The sequence below is a fragment of the Rhineura floridana genome, chromosome 2, assembly GCF_030035675.1.
Source record: "Rhineura floridana isolate rRhiFlo1 chromosome 2, rRhiFlo1.hap2, whole genome shotgun sequence".
Taxonomy (NCBI): domain Eukaryota; kingdom Metazoa; phylum Chordata; class Lepidosauria; order Squamata; family Rhineuridae; genus Rhineura; species Rhineura floridana.
The window spans coordinates 94121858-94147629 of NC_084481.1; the positions used below are offsets into that span (position 1 = coordinate 94121858).

A 25772-nucleotide genomic window follows, 5' to 3' on the forward strand; every position below is an offset into this window, starting at 1 on the left:
AGAACGTAACCCGCTGTATGAGCGGGGCCCTACTGTATGTTCCATGGCACATTACGGAAGCCTCTTCCCTAGAAGCTAGCCTTTTTGCAATGCCTTCATGGAATCTACATAAACCTCCATTCTTGCAATATTACTGCCTCTGCTTCAGACCCTTCCTAGTCAAGGGCTGCAGATCAAGGCATGCTTTGTTCTTCAGAACGCAGAAGGTCAGCTAACTGGTCATGCAACATACTCTGATTATATCTGTGCTCCAGGGCACGGAACAGATCACAATTTTGGCAGGAATCTTCCTGGACTGATCCCAGAATAAAGTAGGAGTTTTCAGCTAGCTTAGCATGAGTAGAAAGGAATAGAACACTCATGACAAAAAGCGGAGCAAGGGGAGATGATGTTTGGGATAGGAGTCACATCATTTCCCTGCTCTGAGCAGCACAGTGCCTCCCCCTCCCCCCATGCTCATGTGTTCAGATTTCAACCATCCTGTAGAAGGAAAGTTCCTAAAGGAGATAGGAAGCCTTTACAGCTTAACAAGCCTCTATAGAAACAGGTTTCATACATGATTAAAAAAAATACTTGAGGTCGCCTAGGGGTGCAAGGATCACACTGAAAATATATTTCTCTGATAACTGAACGGAAGCAAGGGGCTGAGCTTGTAACATGGAGTGTAAATGAACATGCCTGTTGGTCCTTCCACTCAAAAACAGGGTGCTGCTACACTTCCCCTCCTATCTCCTTATGTTATTGGAATACGAGGCTTAGTACTTGACTGCAAGAGTGCAGACCCACCTTAATCTCCCTGCACCTTCCCAGAAGACTCCTAGCTAAGCAATTTCACCTAGATTACGAAGCCATAGCACATCTTAACGCTTAGCATTTCTTACGTAAGGTCAGACGAACAGCAGCATCAGTTACTTGCAAAATCTAAACCAGTCAGGAAGTTGCATCATCTCCAGGGAGAAAAAAATAACAAAAAAGGGCAATAAAATACGTTTTATTGAACACCAAAAATAAAAATCTCACAGTTAAAAATTGGTATTTGCCTATTTTGCCCAGGGAAGACTGGCTTCCAGCGAGTTATACCCCAAGTGGCCAGTATCTCCACATCCACAGAGACAAAGTGTAGGAGAGAGCTCTCAAATCCTTAGGCAACCCTTAGGCATGTTCTATTAGCACGGGCAGATCCCAGCAGTCTGGAAAGTGAGTCCTCCATTACTAAGCAAAGAGAGTTAGAAAGTTTCAGGGTTCTGCAGTGAGAGTACTAGGCCAGTGAACCTGAATCAAAATAGTGCAGTTCTGTGTAGAATCCAGGCATGTCTAACACTTGGCATGACCTGTGTTGGGATCTCCAGCAGCTGCTACCCAAGAGAAAGTGACAAGAGCACACGGAACTGCTGTGGATAGCTTAGAACTGGCCTTGGGGCCACCCTGGAGCCTCCTCCAGCTGAATAGGAAGTGATCTGTGGTCAGATTGTGGCTGGCTTCCCTCTTGCCCTACACGATCACCAAGAGGCCCTGCAACTGGCCAACATTCAGTGCTGTCAAAACAGAAGACACAAGCTTTTCACATAGTTACCAGCTGCTGCCGAGATTTGCAACAGCAGCAGAGTTCAAAGTGGTGTTATGTACTAGATTCTAGGAGATGGTCCACAAAACTTGTTCTCCCAATTCAACAGGGATAGAAACATTTCAGTCAGATTTTCTTTAGTTCACTCCAGCACCTCAAGCACTGTCTTAAGGAGAGCAATGGAGAACATCTCTTCCCAGGGCACACGCAGCCATTCCACCAGCTCAGCCAGCAGATCTGGACATTCTGTCCGCAAATGCCAAGTGCTCTCCACCTTTAGGACCTGTGGAGAAGGTACAGTTCAAATTAACAGGGAATGGACACTTCCAGTGGCAAGCCCCTGGACTGAATTCAGACTGACGTACTAGGCGTATTCCTAGATCTGAGTTTTGCTCCCTGACCAAATGGAACTGTCCTTCCATCCCGAGACCAGGGATGGTAACCTTGCAGGAGCCAGTAGATTTAGCTAAGGAACATGAGAAGCAGTTGTGCAATAGTGCTCACATTTCCCAAAGAACACTTGCCCAGTACCCTTCCACTCAACCATTTTAGTATCCCAGATTTTAGTATTCCAGAAAGAAGCCTCCTGCTCTATTCCTTATACCTCATCATAAAGTTGCAGCTTTACATCACAAGGGGAGAAGCGGTAAAGCACAACCCCACTGATGCTGCTGATTGGCTCATTCTCTTTCAACTGGAAGCACTTCTTGGCCTGCTCCTCAGAACCACAGTCCAAGCCAACAGAGGGTGTCACTTTTTGCCACTGGTGATCTTCTTCCACCAGGAATATATTACTACGGGTGCTGAGCACGGTCACGGGAAAGGCAGAAGCCCCTGGGAAGAGAAGAAGTTGTGTAGGCAGCTTGTGCAACAAAGCCACACAATTGTCTTGTTGAGGCTGAAAATGACTCTAGGAAGAGCATATCCATACCTTGGATAAGATATGCCAACAGGTAGAAGAAGGGTCTGGCTGAGCCACTCGCAGTTTCTCTTGCTAGGTCTTTGGCGATCAGTGGCCTATGACACAGACACAAATGACTGGGGTGAGACCTCCAACAAATATACTTTCCATCTCACCTTCATCCTACCTGGCTATTTCACCACTCCTGCATAATTTACAATCTCCCACTTTGTGTCCTTATCACACCAGCACCACCTGTAGGCTAAAGCCTTGTTTACACTGTGCAAAAGCAATAAGCACCTTACCATAATGGGTGTTGTGGATTCATTTCCATCACAGTAGCTTCTGGGATTTTTCTCCTGCTCTTGGTCGGTAATTCCTGTGTGAGATCTGGATAAGCATTGAGGGAAGTTATTACGTAGTTGTGAAAATCCTGTTTAAAGGTAATTTTCCAGGACTAAAAGGTCTAAGCCAGCTAAGGGCAATTATCAAGACCGGATTGAGCTGTGCTAGTGGAGAGTCTTCCTTCACAAAGCCCCTGGGTGGAGGAAGTCATGGTTCATGTGGTAGCAAGTTGGGAGGGGTCAGAGTTGGCACTCCAAGACTAGCTGAGCAAGGGCTAAAGCTAGTTAAGCCAAACCAAAAATAGAAGGAATCCCATGCTACGATGCCTACGCTGCACAGCATTAGCCTCTAGCAAGCAGGCCAGAAACTCAGCAGAGCTGCACTGACCACCAGCATTTGGTTGGCATTGTCATATAAGGCACTATTAGTCTGGTCACTTTTTCCCTGTCATCACAGAAAAAAATGCTCATCCTTCAAGAGTTGTTGAGGTTTGTGATGTCATTCCCCAAGATCAGGGAAGCTTGTACACATGCACACACAACCCTGTACCCCCTCTTACATGTCAGGCACTGGAGGAACCTTTTGCAGCGGTTCTGGTTGCGAAGCAGGAGGGTATACGAGGCACAGGGATTCATGAACTCCATATGCAAGCTCTGATGGCACAGCCCTACCTCCAGGCAAGAGAGGTCAGACAGGCAATGACAGTCACCCTTCTTCAGCCAATCAGATGGCTGTCCCCTAGCACAGATGAAGCAAACACAGCAAATCAACACAAGGGAGGGCCCACCTTACCCAGCGAGCTGAAGAACACCGGATGCTTTGTCTGGCAGAGGTGGGATATGAATGTTCTCAGTCAGAGCTCGGTGGAAGAACACGTGCTTTGCACTAATTACAGGGTTGCTGTGAGGATAACATCAGGATGAGGAGAACCATGTTTGTACACCACCTTGTGCTCCTTGGAGGAAAGGTGGGCTACAAATGTGATAAATAAATATCCCAGATTCAATCCCAGGCACCTTCGGCTAGAAATTCTCACATAGCAGGTGATGGGGAAAGACCTCTGCCTGTGACCCCCAAGAGCAACACTGGGTGCAATGGACTAGTATTTATTTATTATTATTATTTCAATTTATTTATTATTTCAATTTATATACCGCCCTTAGCGAAATAGCTCTCAGGGCGGTGAACAAACAAAATAAAATACAATATATCATAATAAAAATACAAAACATATACAAAGAAACAACGAAAAGCACAGCAAAAACAAAATAAATACTACAAAAATTAAAATACAGATTAAAAGATTAAAAAAGTTAAGAAGATTAAAATGCCTGGGAGCATAAAAAGGTCTTTACCTGGCGCCGAAAAGATGGAAGTGTAGGCGCCAGGCGTACCTCTTCAGCGAGGCTGTTCCACAACTCAGGGGCCACCACAGAAAAGGCCCTAGATCTCGTAACCACCCTCCGGGCTTCCCGATGGGTTGGTACCCGGAGGAGGGCCTTAGATTCTGAACTAAGTGAACGGGTAGGTTCATAGCGAGAGTTCATAGTATTGTATGTTTTTAAATAGATAGAAGGAATAAAGAACTATATCAATCATTTTCAAGGCTCTTTTAGTTCTAGCACATCAAGGTCATGCCAAAGCAGGAAACTGAGCACAAATGAGAACTGCTCCAAGAATAGCACCTCTCACCTAATCTCCCCTTTAACCTCTAACACATGGAACTGGACATCTGAGGCCACCAGGAGTGCCAAGAATTCCCCAGGCCGGCCATTTTTCACAACAGCCACCTAGAACAAACAGGGCATAAGGCAGGCTCTTAGCAGAGACATACGGAGCCTCTGGAAAAAAGCAGCACCATTCATGTCAGTAGAGCACAGTTAAAGTCCACATTCGTCCCCACCAATCTTTAAAGATCAGTGCTGTGGACAGCTGCTTTCATTACCTTGAGAAAGCACTTGAACTCTTCTGCCTTCTCAAAGACCTCCATATCCAAATAAAGCTTCAGCCGATGGTCCACAGAAGAGAAGTCCCGCATGCCCAACATACTGTTGGTGGCTAGGAGGTGGGAGGAGGAAGGACAAGAGCAGGATTGAGCATCAACAGCAACATTTTAAGTTGGCAACTGGGTAGTCATTGGTGCCCTATCAAACTAGAGCTGTTAACCCAGCCAGACTGGGTCTATTTCAGTCACAAGGTAATACCTGAATCAGGCACAGAGTTTAGAATCCTTCACAAAAGAGATTGTTAATCTCACCACTGGAGAGCTAGATGAGATCAGGACCCATTCAGCTACAGCTAAGAGAAGACTTTTTTTTTTTTAAGGTAAGACTCCCTCTGCTCGTGTATGGATATTGTCCGACTCTGTCCAAGTCAGAGAGCACTGGAAACATGTGGACCACATTCAGAAGGATGCTAGTGGGCTACCCAGTCAAATCAACACAGAACTCTCCTCCTATGTTATGTAGCTATCCCATGTGCTGCCTCGGAATGCCTGTCCACTTGCTCGCTCACATGCCAAGTAGAGCCACAAGGAAGGTACATCAGTATAATGGTCTATAAAATCAGGCTGCAACAGAAAGCCTCCCATGACTCTTCTACAGTTGAAGTAGGGAAAAGTAACAGATTACAACAGAGGAAGGGAATGTGTGCTGTTGGACTACAACTCCCATCATCCCTGACCATGCTGACTTGGGCTGAAGGAAGATGGAGTCCAGCCACAGGTTAGAAGGTGGGGTGAGTAGTATGTTACACAACATTTATACGTCCTTCCCTTTTCAGTGCCATGATATAATGGAATTCTCACTTCAGCTAGAACAGAGTGTAGAACTCAAACCATTCTGAGGGTCACTTTTATTAATACCAGAGGGATTGCACTACTACACTGACTCCAGAAGGATTTAGCTTAGCCACATTTCTAACCGTGCATTCCTTTTAGCCCATACGCTGACACCCTTTTAAAAACTCTGTAATGCACTCTCCTCTCTGAACTAGCATCTCTATCCCCTCCGACTTCAGCTCCCTCACCTTACAGGTCTCCCTACAAGCTTTGTAGTTATCCCTCTCAGTTTTAACTCTTCCTGCTTCACAAGTCTCGCTGCATGCCAACTCCATGCCCCATCCCTACATCCTTCAGCCTCTAGAGCAGTTCTGCACCTCCCAAACACCAACACAACTTTAGTTCCTCACTGACCTCACCAGTACCACGTAAGGCAGAGATCAGGAACCTTTTTTCAGCCTATGGGCCGCATTCCTGTTGGAATTGCTTTTTAATATGTTTTTAAACCTTTTTTAAAAAATATGTTTTTAAACCTATTTTTAAAGATGTTTTTAAAGCTTTTTAAAAAATGCTTTTAAAGATGTTTTGTTTTAATATATTTTAAAGTCTGTTTTTATGATGTTTTAAAGTGTTTTTAATACTTTTGTTTGCTGCCCTGGGCTCCTACTGGGAGGAAGGGTGGGATATAAATAAAAAAATACAAATAAAGAAATAAATAAATTCCCTTGAGGCAGCCTTCACAGTTCACATGCCATTGGTAGGCAGGGCCAGAGGTAAAAAATGGGGGTAGCAATGAATGTGTCTCTTACCTTTACACAATAGGTTATATTCCAGCTATCCAAAAGCTATTTCAGCCATCTACCCAAACACACACCTATCCCTACACAGGAAGTAGTATCATCACAGTTCAGGGACACGCTCCAGCTGGGTGAAAGCATTTGAGGAGGGTGCCAATTGGAATGTGGCCTAGGGAGAGACCCAATGGCTGGAAAGAAAGCAGCATCTGGGAGGGCTGCCTTCAGTTCCCTCCCCCTGACATAAGGCACTGACTCTCCCCAAGGTCCACATGGGAAGGACCATTCCACATGAGGCACCAAAGCCGAGTTTGTAACCGACTGCAGCCAACTTTGGCTCATGGATGAGCATGCCAGTATGATACAAGCATTTGTTGATGTATACTGGAAGTTGGCGCTTGGAGAAAGTCTCAGGCAGGCAGACTAGCATAGCTAGATGGTTCCAACAGAAAAACTGGAACCAACTCCATCATACCTCTGTACTCGGGGAGAGGAGAAGCAACGCAGAGGAACAAACAGGAAGATAAGAAGGCGCCTTATCCTGAGTCAGACCATGCAGCTCAGCACTGTCTACATTGAATGGCATCACCTCCCCAGTGTTTCAGACAGGAGACATTCCCAGCTGTACCAGGAAATCCCAGGGATCCATTATGGAGCTGTGGCCCTTCCCCAGAACCTCATGCCAGCATTCTCTCGTCCTTGCATTGTTGACAAGTCACACAGATATTCCTATAGAGATATGCGAATGGACTGGAAACAATAGGGGTAGTTTTGGAATCCCCCCCCTCCAGGAACTGCAGTTCCCCTCACTCCTGTTGTGCAGGTCTACATTAAAGCAGTCTTCTTCTTGTTGCCGTCACCTCCCTTAGGCACTTCCAATGCACATGCAGTCACCATTACCTTTAGCAGACATTTACACACCTCACCTGACACCCCCCCCATTGGCTGCAATCAATACTGCAACTGAAAAAAGGTACTTAAAATAAATAGCCATATAGTAACAACCAGCAGGTGGGGCTCTTGCACTACTTCTGAGGAAAATATAATGCACTATTTATAGGAATACTAGCCTTGGCAGCACCAGTTCATGCAATTTCACAGCTGTGCTCTACAGTTAATATCTAGTCCTGAGGACAGGATGCTTCTTTAGCTATTCCCTAATGTCTCCAACTGGGCAGAGTTTAGCCCTTCCTATGACCTCGGGGACTCACCCACGCCCGATTGCCGGCAGTAGCTACTCACGGGGGCTCAGATTCCAGTGCTCCTCCTGCTCTGAGCTCAGGGAGAGCTGGGAAGGGGTGGGCCCGCGGGAGGTGCCATAATGGTAGCTCCCCAGCAGGCTCCCCCCATTGGTGTCCGTGTGGCTGAGGGAGGAGTAGCGGCCCTTGGAGCTCAGATCCCTCCTGGTGCCGTTGCTGCCCACCCCTTCCGAACTGCGAGAGCTGGAATGGGCAGTGCTGCCTTGGTCGCTGCTCAGCGCTTGGATCTGGGTGCTGGAGCTGGTCCCAGTTTCAGAGCTACTCTCTTCGCCAATATAGAACTTTCCCGCCTCTGCCTCTTGCTGGCTTTCGCCAAGACAGTCCTGAGGGAGCAACGGCGTGCTGGAACGCCTCTCGCAGGGCAAGATGACCACATGGTCACTGGAGCAACTGGGGCAGATGATGGGCTCACTGGGAGCAGCAGCCTCTGAGGAAGAAAAGGAACATAGCAGAACAATGTCTGGGTACCACAGGCACCAGCCTCTCCTCCCAGTGCCAAGTGCCATCCCACCCTGCCTTCTCCTTCAGAGTTGCCATGCCCATCCCTCGATCCTCTGGACTTCAGCATTCTTATCAACAGCATGCTAGTCATGCTGCAAAGTATCTTATTAAACTCTCACATCCGGCTCTTACAAGCAACCTCCAAAAAAAAAACAAGAGAAAGGAGAAAGCTGGACTCTACGTCAAAATATCTCCCCCCTCTGAAGGAATTCACCCAAATACGAGGCAAAGTTTTAAGGTCAACTAATCCAACACTATCTCACAGATGGAAAGGTAACGGTAGAACAGGACAAAAATTCAGAGCATTACATAGAAACTTAACTGTAGTGCACTAAAAGACCTACTATAAAAGCAGAGGACTCATCCAATCTAGGAAGACAAGGTAGCTGCAGTACTCACTTAACTCATTCAAAGGCTCCAAATCCCTAGACTGAGGTCCAGAAAATGCTGTGACAAATAAGCCCTAATGGGAGCCCAGCCTAGTAATCTATTTCAGAACTCTTATTCAAGGGGAAACAATCAGATTAGAAATATGGAATCATTGGCAGTGTTTCACATTCCAAACAGCACTCCTAATTTATATGGCTGTAGGAACACCCAGTAGTCATGATCCCTATTTTATAGATTGGGAGCAAAAGCACATCCCTCTTTCTTAGATTGGACATTAAGCCATGGCTTCCGAAGCATCTCTGGACCCCAAATTTAACTACCCAATAATCACGTAGTCCCAACCCCGTTCTCACTACTCCAACAGTTCAGTGCTGGCCATGTAATTAGATGCAAGATTATATTATTTATTTGGACTGCCTTCAAGTCGATTCCAACTTATGGGGACCCTATGAATAGGGTTTTCATGGTAAACAGTATTCAGAGGTGGTTTTACCATTGCCTCCCTCTGAAGCTGAGAGGCAGTGACTGGCCCAAGGTCACCCAGTGAGCTTCATGGCTGTGTGGGGATTTGAACCCTGGTCTCCCAGGTCATAGTCCTTAACCACTACACCACACTGGCTGACATACAAGATTATAGCCTACACTTCATATACCTTGTTCAGAGAAAGTTGAAGTGTCTACAGCTGAGCCTAGATTCTGCCGTCCAAGCATCCAGCTTCCAGCAAATTCCTGTTTGCATTTTAGGCACTGGAGCTTTGGGCCTCCCTCTGCCTGACCTTTGTTCTTCCGGTTTTCCTGCAGGGTGGGCGCCAGCACTCTGAGCAAATCCTTAAAATAACAAAGCAAACTGTGGGCAGAATGGCTGCAAAATTATGAGGGGAACAAATACCGCTTAGGATTAAAACTGTCCCCACCTCAGAGAGGGTGTACAATGCTCTCCTCTCCTCTGAACCTGGGAAGCTAAGATCCTGCATGGGCACCTATTCCTTCTACTCCAGTGTGATCCCTGGGTCAAGCATCTCCTCACCTGTACACACAGTTCAGGATGGTCATCCAACACTACATATTGACGCTTCCGACGGTCCTTGCTGATGTAGCTGAAATGCAGTGTGAGAACAGGAAACACACGCTCCAGGTCCTGTCAGGAAGAGAGAGGTTTCTGATTAGAACAGGTTTTCCCAGTAGAAAGAAGCCTAGTCTCCCTGCACCATCTTCATAGGCACTGCAGTGGGAGATCGCTTTGTCATGCTTCTTTAATTTAGACTAGCTAGCAGTTGCAGCCGCTTGCTGATCCTAGCACAGACTGTGTGTACTCCCCGCCTGCCCGCCAGGGTAATCCAAGTTCTGTGACCATTATAAATTATGCTGATTCAAGACTTTGCACTCCACCCCACCACTTCCGTTAGCCATTGGGTAGGGGGACAAGAGGAGCTACAGAAAATATGGAAAAATCCCACCTTAACTACTGGACCATTAAGTGATCCTGCCTGTGCTTCTGATATTTCTGCAGACATTGCCTGCACATTTCCAAGCTTATCTTCACATCCATAATGACTAGCAACTTGTTTCCTCCAGAAGAGGAGATGGAAAGTTTCTCAAGATGCTGAATTCTGTACCCAGTGCCAGACTATACTTGCATGGCAGAATCCAATGATGGAATGCTAACAGCTTTCCTGTGGAGAACATGTAGTGAAGGTGAGGTGAAGGCAGTCGACTCACTGTACCCCAGGATGCCCCCTTTGAAGAAACTGACAGAGCAGATCCCTAATACACACCAGAAAGGACATATACCCCCACCTCGCCCCCATACACAGAAGAGACACTTCTGGATACTTCTCTTATATCCAAATGCAATGCTGCTGTGAGTAGGGCTACTTTCTCCTCTCAGCTGTTGTTATTACCACTGTTATTACCCACCCTTCACCCAGATGTCTCAGGGCGGGTTACAACAGTTTTAAAATACATCATTAAAAACAATTAAAACAACCTAAAACCACAACATCACAAAATATAGGGTGGTCCTTACAAATATCTCTCTCAGGTGTCTAACACCAGAGTAGATTATTATTAACTAAATTAACTACAATTCTGGGGCCAAACTGAGAACTATCTTCTCCTCAGAGTGTTGAGCTGTCATCTCTCTCTGTGCGCTGCCAGGTACTGGCGCTTGTATTTCTAAATGCTCTGAAGGCTATTGAGTGGACTCAAGCTACTACAAAGCCACAGAAACTTAAAAACAAGGTTGACAGTATGAGTCATTAAATTGCTGGGAAGCAAGGAGAAAGCTGAGCCTAAGGCCGGCAGCAAGTGAGGCAAACAACTGGAGCCATGGAGGATTTCCCTGGGGCTTCCAAATTCCTACACAGCTCCTGCATATGGAGCTGCAAAGCCAGCTTCAACTCAAAAAACAATTGTTAACGTGGGGATATGCGTAATAATAAACAGAGGAAAAGGACATGGATGTGAAGTAGAAGAGTTAGAAGGTCCAATGAGAACAAACAACTTCGCTTCAGGGAAGGGAAAAAAAGGTACTAAGTTTCCTTTGGATAAGGAATGAAAGATTAACTAGGTAGACCTACTGACAAGAAGCCTTGTTTGGTTGGCAGTTCTGCCCAGAGCCATCCACTGCTCTGCACTGTATGTCACATCCCAAAAGTATCAAGTATACATGTACAGCTCCTGAAGCAAAAACCATTTGAAAGAGCCAATCAATACTAGTGCACAGTCATTAGACAATGATACAGTGGAGTGCACAGTGGTCAGGTTTCTAGAAATCCTCTCCCCAACAGAATCAACTATCACTCACCATCCTTCTCCAGTGCATTTCTGAGGTTTCCACTTTCTGCAGACTTTGCAGCTCCAACCTGTGCAGAATCTTGGCTGCTTTCAGCTCCACCTCCATCACATGCTGGGCAGTGATCCGCAGGAAGATCCAGTCAGGTTCTGGATCACAATTGTCTTCTATCTGGCTTACCAACACTGGTTGGCAGAGGTCCACTGCCGAGAAAAAAAATGAGCATTAGTCTTTACCTACTTCAGCATCCACAGTCCTACCGACAATGAAGGTCTACAAAGTCCAACATCTTCAGAGACTACCTGCAAACACTTCAGGGTTGCAAACTACACAGTGACATTTGGAAATAAAGGTTATGGAAAGAAGTTTAACCAAAACAGGTATGAAATCAAGGCCACCACACAATGCAAGCAAACAGTTTTCTTGGCAGGATCTCATCACATAACATTGCCTGCACTAGTGTTGGGTTGGGGACATCATGAACCTAGCTTAAATACCTGGCTCAGCAGACCAGCACATATCTATCATTCTCAGCCTAAGCTACCTCCCAGTCTGGGAGGACATGATGTCACTCTGAACTCCTTTTAAGGAAAGAATGCAATGCATCTTGCTGTCAGACAACAGAGGGAGTCTGTATTCCAAATCACTACATAGCATGAAGTGATTGTCAACATCAAACATGAATATTCCCTTTATGCAAGATCACAGTGGGCCAGACATTTACACTCAAGTTTATTAAATATAAAGCATTCAGTTGGTATTCAGTGGTAGAAAGGAAAGGGTTAGGAGTTGTCAAACTGGTTTTTAACAAGCAAATAGCTTTCAGTACTCTATTTTAGTAAGACAGGACTGGGGTGTTATTTTTAATGGGTTAGGGTACAGCTTCACGGAGACAAAGACTTTGCTCTGTAAAAGTTATCCAAAAGGCAAATAAAGGTCAAACACAAGGAATTCAGCTCCTTTTTCAACAGCAATGTGCCAAGGCCTTACTAGCTTAGAATGTCAATAACTTTTTCACTTTCCAGTAAAAAGGAAAGACTAGACTATGGCTCTCTTTTAAGCCTTCGGCAGACACAATCTCCAGGTTTCAGATTTTTTCTCCAACATTTGCTTGACATTAATTTTTACAGGCAACCTTGTGGACATGATTTCATGACAGTTCCTGGATTTTCTATAAAGCACACCGTACACTATGCTCCAGTCACTTCCATGCAGATTCCTAAGTCATTCAGTGAGCTGCCTACACTGGAAAGCACTGGCTATAGAGGAAAGGTAGAGAACCTCTGGTTCATGGCGCTAATTAGGCCCACCAGGCCTCCTTATTTGGGCTGTGTGGCTGTTTTGGCCAAGCCACACTCACCTGCCCTAAATCTAACTTCATACAAAATGAGATGGGGAACAGGCAAGACACACAGGGCAAAAAGGGTTCTGCAGTGCTTTGCAAGTGCCTAACACTTTGCAAGCTCTAGCAAAAGATGGGTCACCTGATATCACTGTGATGTCAGGTCACTGACAGGGATGATCCAGCCAACTGGCCAGATCTAGCTCTCTGTCCCTGCTCTAGAGGGTCACTGAGCCTCCAATTCCAATAGAGAAAAATCACCACACTGGCAAACTCATAGCTTAAAAATTTGAAGAATGAAAGGGTTTAGCCAGGGGCAATACTCAAGCAAAGTTTCTTGATGTAGTAATGAGAACAGAAGATTTATGTAACTTTAAAGTTGACAACGAGGACATTGAATTTGTCAAGGATTATCAATACCTTGGCACAATCATTAACCAAAATGGAGACAATAGTCAAGAAATCAGAAGAAGGCTAGGAGTGGGGAGGGCAGCTATGAGAGAACTAGAAAAGATCCTCAAATGCAAAGATGTATCACTGATCACTGAAGTCAGGGTCATTCAGACCATGGTATTCCCGATTTCTATGTACGGATGTGAAAGTTGGACAGTAAAAAAAGTGGATAAGAGAAAAATCAACTCATTTGAAATGTGGTGTTGGAGAAGAGCTTTGCAGATACCATGGACCGCAAAAAAGACAAATAATTGGGTGTTAGAACAAATCAAACCAGAACTATCATTAGAAGCTAAAATGATGAAACTGAGGTTATCATACTTGGGACACATCATGAGAAGACATGATTCACTAGAAAAGACCATAATGCTGGAAAAAACATAAGGGAGTAGAAAAAGAGGAAGACCAAACAATAGATGGATTGATTCTATAAAGAAAGCCACAGACCTGAACTTACAAGATCTGAACAGGGTGGTTTATAACAGATGCTACTGGAGGTTGCAGATTCATAGGGTCGCCATAAATCAAAATCGACTTGAAGGCACATAACAGATCACTTGTACTATGGCCCACAGGTGGTGCCATCTTTTGAGATCCCAGCACTAATTGTATGACAGCCAAATGCCTACAGCCTTTCACCTACCACTAGACGTGGATCGCGGGGCAGGAACAGAACCATTTACCTTCCAGTTTTTCCTCCTGATCTTTATCCTCTTTCACTGGCAACCCATCTGTTTCCGCTATCGCCTGGAGGCCTTCCACCAGATCTTCATCCAGCGGCAGTTCTAGCTCCTTTCTCTCTGCAGCCTCAGGAATCTTTTCCTCCTCCACGGTGCTCTTGCTCTGCTCTGAAGCCCCACCTGAGCTGCCTAGAGATTCTACTGTAGGGCTGCCAGAGGGGGTGATGGGCCCCACCTGCCCATCTACTTCCAGGTGTCGCCTGTACTGGAGCCAGTGTGTACCAAAACGATCTCGGAAACTGTCCATGCGCTCCATCTCCGCCTGGTGCTGCCGAACTACACCTGTGGGAAAGATAGAGAGCCTCTCATTTAGCAGCAGCATCTTGTGCACACCCAATCCCAGGTAACAGCCCCCTTGCAATGTGCCTCACCTGCTGAGACAGGTAGCGCTCTGTACTCGTGTTCTGTATCACTGGGCTCTGAAATGCTGGGCCTGCGCACTTTAACCTGCCCCTGAAGGAGAGATAAACTGTAAGTAAAGGCTGGAAACGGCTCTCGCACATTTCCTAACAGTAGAGTTACAATACCTTAACACTATTGTTAATTGCTTCACACCTTGGAAAGAAGGCCTTTTTAGAAGTGTCTGTAGGATGTCAGTCTAATTAAATGTGTTTCTGCTGCAAACCTCGAAGTGTTTTCTCAGCAACTATCCCCTTGTCCCCACCACCTTTTAAACTGTGTGTGTGTGTGTGTGTGTGTGCGTGCGTGCGTGCGTGCGTGCGTGCGCGCGCGAAATAGTTCAGGATGCTGGACAAGCTACTAGATTGATAACAGAGATCTTATCCACGCCAGGCTGGTTCAGACATAATGCTAAAGGGGAATCTATGGTCTTCCAGATGTTGAACCACAACATCAGCCTCTGCCAGCATAGCCAATGGTCAGCAATAATGGCTGTAGGAATCTAACAAAACCTATATGACCACAGGTTTCCCATCCCTGTGTTATACATAGTTCAGGGTTATGACAACAAGCCTAATACCTCTACACAGGCTAAGGCACTCTCTCCAGCTCTTGCACAGAAATGCAGAGTTTGGAAACTCTCAGTTCCATTTTAGATTAACTGCTGCCTGCTGGGTCACCCGAACCTAGACAAACTGTGATTAATCTTAATTGTGGTTAGTGGAAACAAGCCAATCTCAAACCACAGTTTACAAAGCTGGCTTGTTTTTACTAGCCATAGTTAAGATTAACTACAGTTTAGGGTAATCTAAAAACGGAAGCAGAAGCTTGCCTCCTCTGTGTAGCTGCACTGGAAGGGAAGGAGGAGAGCACGCAAGCCCTGAGGAGGCTAGCCTCATTCTCATAATGCTGAACCACATCTAAAATGCTGCTATGGTTTATATTCCTGCAACAATTCCTGTAGGATGGAGGCATGCTCCACTCTTTCAACAAATTAACATGAGCGATCACATGGCACACAAGCCAACACTGGCTGAACAGCCTCTTCCCCCCGCAATTCCTGAACACTCCCAGTGGCAGGACCACCTTAGTTCTCTTCCGAGGGACTAATCGGGAACGCCTGCTCTCTGCAGGGGACTGGCTGTCACTTTGGTCTGCAGCACAAGAACTTTCCAGGGCACTGCGGTCTGTCAGGGCCCTCTCTGAGGCTGGGGTGCAGAGTGGTTGAACAAGAGCTAGGTCCAGTTTTGAGAGGTGCTAAAAGAGACAAAAAGAGTTAGGGTGGCCTGTTTGATGACTTCTCCCTCCTTCAACCCTCCTCTTTGAGAAGTGGCTAGCCAGTGCTGTTTTATGTGCTGATACATAGCCAATTCCCTTAGGAGAGAGGGGTCGGGCTAGGAGGTAGCTAGCTAAACATTTGAGTCAACAAGATCATTACTGGCTTCCATTTATTCTGGAAGGGCCAAGATACCCTAGAGGACACTCAGCATGAGAAAACTTCCAGCAGAAAGAAGTTCTGCATCCACCTCTTAATGCTATAACCCCTGGAAAACTAGTACTTATAAATCCTACTCACCCGCAGGTCAGCAGCAGACAGAGGCTCTTCATCAAGGAAGAACTGGTATTGGAAGAAAACATAAATCAGTAAAGACACCAACACCCTCCACCTCCTAGTCAGTCACTCCTATTCATAGATGGATACAGAGTCAGTCTTATTTCATGTATCTTCACCAAAAGAGCAGGTGAAGTCAGACAGAGGAAACCAAGCTTCTGGGCTCAGCAAATGGCTACAATATTTTCCCACTCTCATGAGTGAGAGGCTATGGCAAGGGTAGAGAAACAGTCAACATGGTTGCTGGTGCTGTAAGCAGTTTTCTCCTCCAACATGGTGATGTGTGGATCCCTGTTTATCAGCAGGCCCACCTACTCCCTGCACGTGCAAAACAAACCCTGTGTCAGCCTACCAACCCTTATGTTCAGGGCACAAAGTCCTCAGTCACAGAACACACGCACATACTGTGTATGGCAGGGGAGAAACCAAGCCTATGGCACTTGTTGCTGAAGTACATTACAAAAAGGGATTTTATTATTTCTACTTTATTTGCTTACTTTTATATCCTAACTTTCTTCTGTCATGGAACTCAAGACAGCATACATTATTATAATAAAACATGATGTTGGTCCAAGGAGGTCACCTTTCCAGGCACTGACCAGACCCAGACCTACTTAGCTTCAGCAAGGTAACAACTTCATGTGCCTTTAGCCCATACCCTGGTTTAGCCACACTACCAGGACTCAGTTAGCAGATGAGAGCACTATATATTATAAGGGCACGGCCCTTGCTGGTGTCCAAAAAGCTACCCAAGGACTAGCATATACACCTAGTCATTTTTATACTGTTTTTTGATCAGCAGATTTCCATGCCATATCAAGCTGCTTTTGATACTCTGCTCAGTTACCAAAATGGTTTGCCACAAGGGATTATTGGAGAACTTCTCAGTTGAGTTAGGTTGATTTTTTCCTATTCTAGCTCCAGCACCAAGGTGTATTCATCACAAGTGGCAGCTATTGTGCTCCTGCCTCCAATTATTCTGCTTGACACATGAAGGTGATGACATGCCTGGTTAAATCAGCATTAGCCCTGGTATGGAGAGCAGGAGATGATTGTTCCTTGTACAATAGCCAAGGTGGTTGACACAGCTATTATGCTGCTCCCCTATAGTATAAATGCTAGTCGTGCATTCTTTTATACGAGACTGAGTAGCTAAGAAGAATCTCTGGAGGTACGTCCTCCAACTTCAGTTTGCAGATGGAGAAGAACATTTTGACAAAAAGCGTGGGACATACCTTTTTTGTTATGCAGTTAACACACTGGTGTGTAAACACACACACAGTTTGATTCCAACTTGAAAGTATAGGAATAGGTGTAAACAGTTGGAAAGCACAGACCAATATACTCACATTGCTGGAAACGGCCCTGGGAGACAAGTGCATTAGGGTAGTAGGCCGGTGGTCCTGATGGAACCATAAAGGATTCCCCTCCAGGTGCAGCTGGGGGAAAAAAAGAATGCTTATGTTTCAGTAACAAAAACACTACTGACTACCAGAACTTTGTCTACCTCATTGCCTTTTTCCAGCACTCTTTGCAATATTATGTTGCTAAGATAATTTGTATTTTGTTTCCTACCTTCCTTCAAGGCGTCCCCCCACCCCTTTCACCTTGTGAGACAACCCTATGGAGGTAGGTTAAGTTAAGAGAGGATGACTGGCCCAAGGTCACCCAGTGAGCTTTATAGCTGAGTGGGATTTGTACCTGGGTTTTCCTGGTCTTAGTCCAGCCATTATACCATGCTAGATTTCAGCACAATTTCCACCCCCGAAGACAGTGAATCCATTGCAATTTGGTGTGCTACATGTAGTGATGATAGCCATAAGCCTCTACTGGCTAGCATCCTTAAATCAAAGCTGGCAAGCCTTCCTTCCCATGACTCATTACAGTGCCCTGTCTTACAGACCCTGTCTTACCCAACTGCCCATCTCCAAACCACTAACCAGCCTCTAATAAATCGATCACTGATCAGAGCCAGTGTGGTACGGTGGTTAGAGTTCAATAAGGACCTAAGACACCAGGGTTCAAATCCCCACTCAGCCATGAACTTAGTGACTGGTGCAAGGTCATCCATCAGTCTCTCAGCCTGACCAAGCTCACAGGGTTGCGGTGATCAAACTGGGACAGGGAAGAAGCATGCATGCTGCCTTGAGCTCCTTCAATAAATAACCAGATTGATTGCTCACTCTTCTCAGGTTATGCAGCAAGGACAGTGGTGCTAACACAGTATGATCCAGCAGCAAGTTATAGGCAACATCCAAGTGCTGAAGATTGGGTAGCTGTTCCACACCTGTGGGAAAAGGAAGCAAAATGATGTCAGAAGAGAACATCTTCAGTCCAGTCCAATACTGCAGGGCCCGGTTTCCAGGCTACTCCTCATACCAGCAGCTCCCCTACCGTCTTACCCTTAACGCCATCAAGCTGGTTGTACCGCAGGATCAGGGTCACCAGTTTAGCCTGGCTGTGCAACCCAAGTTCAGGCATCTTAGGCAGGAAGTTATAAGCCACATTTACATATTCCAGCTCTGTCAGCACCTGCATCGAAAAGAAGGCAGGTCTACGCATTTTTCATCCATGCTCTTGACCTCTCTGCCATGCTAAACACCCTTCAAAGCACACACACACACACCCTGCCACCATACTGTAACACAAGGTACACACTGCTGATCAAAACAGCAGAACTCAACACACCCAGGCTCCTGACAGCACAAAGATTACAGCGTTCTTGGCAGACAGCCTCTTTAGTTTACAAGTATTCAGAAAATCTGCCAGTGTTGCACATGATCTAAGCTCTGCTCTTGCTCATACAAGCACATGACAGCCACTCGGGAGGCAAGAGTGGCAGCAACATCACAGTAAGAGGGGGAGCCAGCACCCAAGGAGGACTGGCAGTTCCCCCAACAGAGACACAGCTGCTCATCTCAGAAGTATTTACTGCTAATTGCTAATTTGGTCGTACACAATTTGCATTTTTATACTGAAGCTGCCTTCAAGCCCCAGTAGAAAGAAAGGATGCATATTTTAAACACAAGCAAAAACGACGATGGCAGGAGTGCTTGAACTAGAAGGCATCTCCTCCAGCCCCTGCAGTGAGGAAGGTTCCTCCGCAGGAAAACAGCCCCTCAAAGATTAATAGAGCTTAAGCCTATAGCATGCAAGGGGGAAAAAGGGGAATGAGTGCACAGGGCCCAAGACACCTACCAGGGGAACTATATAATATTGATAAAGCTGCCTCAATTTTAACACATTAGAATTTTTAACACATCCTCTCCAGCTCACAAGCAAATCTGACCTCGGCACACACACAAAATCTTTCCTGCTCAAGCATGTAGTTTAGTTAAACATACAGTATGAAAGACACTCTCCAATTCCACTTCCCCTGTGCACCACATCCACAAGTCTGCGATATATGTTACCAAGAGTTGAAGACAGTCAGTCCCACAGAGCAAAAAGAAGCAGCTGCTCAGAAGCAGCAAGCAAAGATATGATGAGCCCGAGAGGAGGGCACAGATGCAGGGAATAGAGAGATCCAGGGTTTGGCTTTGACAGAGACAACTTCAGGAGCACAACAGTAGACAAGCAAAATGCAGCTCTAGGCTGCCAGCTGCAGACAGGTTCCTGCCCTGAAGCAGAACTCCACCATCCAAGTCAGGAACGGACATCACTGAATGGACATCTCAGTCCTCCCTTGACTTCAGTGGATTTAGCAGATGAGGAAAATAAAGAGCATTCTTCAGTAAGAGAAATTCTTCCCTCACACAACCAATAACTGATAACTAAACATCTACCAGATGTTTTCGAGTACAAGGAGCTGGTTCAGTGACAGGAGCAGAGGGAGGAAGCTAGCTTGCTAACTCTCCACAATGGACTTCAAAAGGGTGGTAAAGGGTGCCAAAAACTTACTGTCAGGTAGCGCTCACAGTCCTGGATGAAATTATGACTGAGGTTCAGAGCCTTCAGGGCATTCAACAATTGCTTAGGAGGAACAAGAGAGAAGGGATAAGAAGTTAGTGGTGGCATTTAAGCCAAACCCACAGAACAAGCAGCCCCATGACTAGGTGGTAAATTATAGCAAAGCCATCCAGGAACCCAAGTCCTCCTCAGAAGGGCAAACACTAACACAAGTGGGCAGTCAGCAAGAGAAACCCAGGTTGCTAGAAAAACCCAGATGATACAATCGCCCTCTGTCACAATATTCCATGAAGAAAAATGCAATTCTCATCACCTACTACATTTCCCCCAGCCCCCCATTCTCCAGCATACCAGTGAATCATCCAAGGTGACAACAGAGTTATAGCTGAAGTTGAGTGTCTGTAGTTCAAGCCATGGAAGTGCAGAACTGAGGTCCCCTCCGCAGGCAGAGATAATCTCCTGCAGGATAAAAAGGTGAATGGCAAGGGGATAAGAAGGCGCTGTCCCAAAAGTGCCTCTCAGCCTCTTGTCTTCAGGGTTGCCCCTGAACTAACCCCTGAAGAAGGGCCTTTAATAGCAATTTGATCTAAAGTAATTAACAGATGCTTATATCTATTCCCCATGCTGTGAAAAGCTTTACTAGCCAATTCCTACACATCAAGCAAAGGCACAAAACCAAGCCAGCTGGCAACTCTACCAGGCTAACATACTCCACAGGAAAGTTTTGAGGTACTAGGTTTGACTAAATTACTCCCAACTTGAGATTATGCACAATATGTAGTTTACCTCAAGTCATTCTTGGGGGGTGGGGAAAAGGAAGAAAACCAGCCAATCAGCAATTTGTCTCAAGATAAGAGCACATTTTACATCAGGCAACCCCTCAAACATCTGTTTCCTTGAAGGATTTTGCTGTTTGAGCATGGGTGTTACATTACCATGAAGTTGTCACTCCTTGGTGGTTTGACCACCTATACAGAGGTCAGGTTGTGAGGGAAGGCATACTTCTAGGTCCTAGCACTGCCTGGAAGAGACAGTACCCTCCTATGAATACAAAAGGCCTTTCTTGCTGTACTTTATTTGCTGAATTAGATATTCATAGATTCTATAATCAATCCCAGGTTCTTGATTTTATATTCACTCGAGAAGCTGAAGGGTGCCAGCTATATGGCATCACAGTAAGGCAATTTAAGTGCCATCCAAACACCAAGGAGCTACTGTTCTAAGCTTAATATGTTCTAAGTTGTTCTAATATGTTCTAAGTTGATACGGTAACCATATAATTTTGCTGGGACAGAGGTAAGTGAAGTTACATTCAAACAACTACTAAACCAGTGACTTCCGGGAAGGGTGACTTCGCTTGTGCCTGCTTTTGGGACGGGCTCCCGCCTCAAAAGAAGCTTATTCAGATATAAATCAGTCAGAACATTTTTTTTTTGACTGATGAAATTTCTCCCGGGCAGGGAGAAACGTAGAGATCAACCTCAAAAGCCTGTTTTTGTTGGGAGGACTGGATTTCATTAATTTATGAGATAAGGTCCAGCCAACAATGCCGGACGGACTTTCGAACAAGCTCTATCTGTTTAAGCGATACGTTTATCTTTTCTTTAAAGAGAGAACGGACTAACAGGCAAGCACCCTTCTTTCTATTATTTTTTTTACTTGGTTTAAATTGTTGCAGCAAAAGGAGATTTGTCAGATTGATCGGCTTTGGACAACTTCTGGGTGAGCTATAACTCTTCTCTGTTATTCACGAAATTAACAGCTTATCTCTGTTTCTGTCGCAAAAAGCTGTCCTGGAAGTGCATTCTAAAGATATAAACAGAAGAGGGATTTCTATTCCTGATTTCTATTCCGAGGAATATTATATTGTCTGGGACTATTCTCTTTTTGGTCTATTTTATTTTGACGAATCTGCTTCTTCACGACGCCACTAACTGTTTTGATGCTGGGAACTAAATTTGTTTTGCATTCTTGAACATAGAGAGATAAGGCAGGCTGCTCTGTTTATACTGTGATGTCATCAAGCCTGGAATATTAACCCAATTGTTGCTGAAATAAGAAGTGGTTCTTCTTTATTTTTGTTTTGCTTTGTTTTCGTGGTTTTAAAAATGGCAATTAAGAAAGTGGCTGAGAATCTGGAAGTAACTATGTTTCAGAAAATAATGGATGAGATTGAGATAACGAAACAAACCCTGCGACAGGGTAGTAAGGAGCTGAAAATTGAACTGAGCAAAATGACGCAGGAGCTTAAAGAAACAGGGGATCCTGTGAGAGAGGAGAATGAGATCAGAGATGAGAAAAGAAAAAATAAAGGGAAGATACAAGCCCTGGAGATTGGAACAAATGTGGAATTGGAAAAAGATCTGGAGTTTATGGATTTTAGAAATAAAATCTACTGTTTGGAATTTAACGTTATCTCTGAAGAAATTAATGAAGGTATTAGAGATAAAGTTATCAATGGCTTGGATAATCTTTTGGACTGGAATGACGTGATGGAGTTTGATATAGAGAAAATCTATGGAATTAACTGCAGCCATGTGACAATGGAAAAACTCTCAAGAGATGAGCCAGTGCATTTTGTAAAAAAGAAGAACAGAGATATGACTTTACAACAGTATTTCAGCAACTTATTCAGAATGGATGGCAAGAAAATATTTGGGATAGAGGAAATTCCCATCAGACTCTTATTATATGACTATGGCTACGACAGCAAGATTATTATGGAATACTGATAATGGAAGATTGGACACTGAAATTACTGGACTTAACAGGACTATTGAAGATGGAAGATGGAACTAATAGAGATAATGGAATAATGGCTATTGAAATTATTGAACCTAACAGATTTTGATGAGATGGATTAATCGAAATGTTTATTTGGACTATGGTTATGACAATAAGATTATTATAATTATTAACGAGATGGATTAATCGACATGTTTATTTGGAGAAAAATTGATAGATATATTTCTTAAAGAATTGAAACCTCTCTTTGACTTTTTGTGGAAAGAATAAAGTAATGTTTATGAGATTTGATGATTAATTAAGATAACTACTGGAGGAAAGTGATTTTATAATATGATTTAAGAGACAGGATTGTTATATATTGTAGACCTATAACTGATTTGATCTGTGACAAATGGGAAGTCAATATTTTATTTTATTTTGTTTAATTATTTTTGTTTTGTTTTGTTTTTTGTCTTTGAATGTTTTATGATTTTGTTTTGTATGTTTTATGAAAATTTGAATAAAAATTATTGTAAAAAAAAACACAAACAAACACCAAGGAGCTACTGTTCTAAGCTTAATATGTTCTAAGTTGTTCTAATATGTTCTAAGTTGATATGGTAACCATATAATTTTGCTGGGACAGAGGTAAGTGAAGTTACATTCAAACAACTACTAAACCAGTATGTACCCCTTGCAATCACCTGCAACAAGTAGGGGCAACACTTAAAGTGCCATGGGGCAGTTCTATGAGCCTATGGTGGCTTGGACCACAAGATTATCATGTGTAATTTGACAAACTCAGTCCTGCTGCACCTGTCAGTTTATATGTAGTATGCAGCCTGATGGGCTGACACTCATTGTATAGGACACTCATTTTCCCTAAGGCTTTTTTTAAAACCTCAGTCACATCAGAGGTGAGACGCTGCAATATGGAGAAGAAATTCAAGGGGAGGAGAAGTGAGGGCCATTTAACTCTTACCCCCAAGGCCATCTTTCTTCCCAAAACCTTTTCCTCATGAGGCGAAAAACTGCCAGGAGGGAGTAGCTTTTTTGGTAAGAAAAGCAGTCAGCCAGGAAAAGTAGCAAGTGTTCCCTTTACCAACTACATGAAAGTCTGCTCCAAACTGCAGCTTGCCACAGCTACTTTTTATTGGAGGGGAGTGACAAAAATCTCTGGGAAACCCTTTGGGAAAACATTCATGCAACTGAGCAGCAGGTGTAGTCTGAGTCTCTGATCACCTCTCTTGAAAACAGCTCTAGAATCTTCCCTCTCAAGATAGAAAAGCAATCTAATAATGCATCTTCACTTACCTTCAGGGAGTTCACACATCTGGAACAAGTCTAGAATCTTCCCTCTCAAGATAGAAAAGCAATCTAATAATGCATCTTCACTTACCTTCAGGGAGTTCACACATCTGGAACAAGTCAAAGCCTCCAACTGGGAGTAGACGAACCTCAGGCCCCGTAGACAGTGCAAAGGAACACACTTCAGCTAAGGCAAGGAAGGTCATGGTGGGGGGTAGAAACAGAGGAGAGCAAAAACACATAAGGAAGTAGCCACATAGGTCCAGGACTCTCCCAGAGTGAATGGTACACATACTCTAGGCCCTTATTAAATTTCCCCTTGCTATCCCAGCCATTCTTTCCCTTAACAAAAAAAACCTTCCCTTGCTACCTTGCAACAGCATGACTAAGGTTCAGCTGTGATTCCTTCAAGCTATACAGGCCACTTCCAAAAGTATTTTTATCCCAGATTTAGAAAGTCTCACTTCAGTCCAGAGTGCAGGAAAATAAAACTGGTAACCTACCATGAGAAATCCTTAAAACTATGGAATTCCCACTCTAGTCTCATCCACCATCCTGTGCGTGCCATGGAAAGCACAGCTTCTTACCCCACAGTAGCCTCTAGAAATAGGCCAAGCCACCATGTAGCTTCTATTCCACAGGATCCTCACACCAACATCTAGGACTCACCTCTAAGTGGCGCAAAGATTTGAAGGGGAAAATCTTCACAGCAACTGGCAGAGCATAACTGGGAATATGAATAAGCTGTGGGGAGAAGAGAATTAAGAAAAAGTACACCAACTAGCAATATGCTTCACCTCTACAAGTGCATTACTTCTCCCTATATGGTCCCCATCCCACACCCAAGATTCATGAACCCCAGTACCCAGAACACAAATCTACTAGAGTTTAGATATTAGGCTATCCAGAATAGTGCTTAGGTAAGCAACAGAAGGCAAATCAGACTCATTCAATATTCTCATGACACTCTAGATCAGGGATAGCTAAACATGGCGCCCTCCAGAAGTTGCAGGGTAGCCAATCATGGTACCCGCCAGATATTATGCAGTACAACTCCCACCATCCCTGACTATTGACCATGCAGGCTGGACGTAATGGGAGTTGTAATCCACAACAGCTGGTGGATACCATATTGGCTACCCCTGCTATAGATTCCCTTGGGATTCACATTTATCCAGACTATGGCCTCAACTCTATAACAAGCATGACCTGTATATATGGTCAAATGATGCTCAAAAACAATGGTTTTAAGCAGCATTTTATTTTATGTTTAGATTTTTGCCCCGGCCTTATCCTACAGGCTCACATCTTCTCCAATTTTTCTTTCTTTGCTTTATATACTAAAAAGGTTTATTTAGAGAGCCAAGACTCAAGATGATAATGTACAGTTCGCAGTCATCTATACTTCATCCTGGATTTCCAGCACACAAGTGCAGCTGCACATGATCTTCTGTTAGCTAACAACTACTTCCCAACACTCACAGGAACAAAGCCCTTATCATGCCATACTACCCCCCAAATTCCTGCTGCATAGGTTCCTCTTGCTAGTGGTTGCTGCTTCATATGGTCTGCAACTGCTGTCCAAGAAATGTGATGGATGCACCTGTCTCTCTCCATTCCCCGATTCAGTTAATTGGATTTAACAGGAGGATCAGAATCATCCTGGCAACAGTGCAATGTACAAGATAAAGTGTCAGACTTAGAACAGGGGAAGTCCAGTTTCAAGTCACTGCCGAGCTATGCAACTAAGGACCAAACCCCACGCAGCCACAGGAAGGTTTGGCAGCATATTAAAACAAAACATAATCTCAGTCTATCAAATGCCTGGGAGAAAAATGCCTGGCACCGAAAAGATGACAATGAAGTCGCCAGGCAGACCTCACAGGGGAACATATGCCACAGATGGCAAGCCACAACTGAAAAGGTTCTCTCCCTTGTCACCACCCTCTGAGCCT

At 44.6% G+C, this 25772-nt stretch overlaps 1 protein-coding gene across 5 annotated transcripts in view; it reads right to left on the reverse strand.

Annotated features, from left to right (window-relative positions):
* Positions 1-975: 975 nt before the first annotated feature.
* The window catches only part of STK11IP (serine/threonine kinase 11 interacting protein), a 33746-nt gene continuing 8949 nt past the window's right edge, over positions 976-25772 (reverse strand). For 4 of the 5 annotated variants that reach the window (XM_061609430.1, XM_061609432.1, XM_061609431.1 and 1 more), the window contains exons 4-25: positions 24487-24561; positions 23909-24004; positions 20134-20241; positions 19774-19845; positions 18276-18405; positions 18057-18160; positions 17223-17312; positions 15838-15879; positions 15348-15518; positions 14234-14315; positions 13806-14144; positions 11340-11530; positions 9561-9671; positions 9187-9361; positions 7626-8069; positions 4756-4868; positions 4503-4600; positions 3370-3548; positions 2771-2855; positions 2496-2581; positions 2169-2398; positions 976-1847 (exon numbers count right to left, since the gene is read on the reverse strand). In XM_061609430.1, the coding sequence (XP_061465414.1) occupies positions 1707-1847; positions 2169-2398; positions 2496-2581; positions 2771-2855; positions 3370-3548; positions 4503-4600; positions 4756-4868; positions 7626-8069; positions 9187-9361; positions 9561-9671; positions 11340-11530; positions 13806-14144; positions 14234-14315; positions 15348-15518; positions 15838-15879; positions 17223-17312; positions 18057-18160; positions 18276-18405; positions 19774-19845; positions 20134-20241; positions 23909-24004; positions 24487-24561 (3162 nt within the window). In that variant the 3' untranslated portion in view covers positions 976-1706. Of the gene's footprint in view, positions 1848-2168; positions 2399-2495; positions 2582-2770; positions 2856-3369; positions 3549-4502; positions 4601-4755; positions 4869-7625; positions 8070-9186; positions 9362-9560; positions 9672-11339; positions 11531-13805; positions 14145-14233; positions 14316-15347; positions 15519-15837; positions 15880-17222; positions 17313-18056; positions 18161-18275; positions 18406-19773; positions 19846-20133; positions 20242-23823; positions 23849-23908; positions 24005-24486; positions 24562-25772 lie in introns of those variants that run through there. The other variant, XM_061609434.1, reaches the window with a different exon arrangement.